This window comes from Nestor notabilis, unplaced genomic scaffold (assembly GCF_000696875.1).
Source record: "Nestor notabilis isolate BGI_N333 unplaced genomic scaffold, ASM69687v1 scaffold11711, whole genome shotgun sequence".
NCBI classification, from domain to species: Eukaryota; Metazoa; Chordata; class Aves; order Psittaciformes; family Psittacidae; genus Nestor; species Nestor notabilis.
In genome coordinates, this window is record NW_009915198.1 from 681 (window position 1) to 1,061 (window position 381).

The 381-nt window shown below is 59.8% G+C and overlaps 1 protein-coding gene across 1 annotated transcript in view; it reads left to right on the plus strand.

The window, feature by feature from the left end:
• Nucleotides 1-220: 220 nt before the first annotated feature.
• Nucleotides 221-381, plus strand: part of LOC104413099 (noelin-2-like) — a gene marked incomplete at its 5' end in the record, with an annotated part of 3,557 nt that continues 3,396 nt past the window's right edge. The window contains 1 exon segment of the mRNA XM_010024012.1: nucleotides 221-381. Within this exon segment, the coding sequence (XP_010022314.1) occupies nucleotides 221-381 (161 nt within the window).

Sequence of the window (381 nt, forward strand, 5' to 3'; positions counted from 1 at the left end):
CTGTGATTTGGACACCCTGGACCTGGCACACAAATCTGCCTCTTGCTCTCTCCCCCCAGCACCACCACTGCCCCTTCCTGCATCACTCCGTGCCCAGACACCACGATGCTGCTGGAGTGGGGATGGACAGAAAGACACCAGCCAGGGGGCCAGGCACCAGCAGGCTGCAGGAAGGGGCTTCACTTGGGGTGTGGGGGGTGTTTTGTATCCCCCTAAACAGGAGCTCAAGGACAAGATGAAGGAGCTGCTGCCCTTGATGCCCGTCCTGGACCAGTACAAGTCAGACACGAGGCTGATTGTGCACCTCAAGGAGGAGGTGAGGAACCTCTCCGGGAGCCTGCTGGCCATCCAAGAGGAGATGGGTGCCTACGACTACGAGGA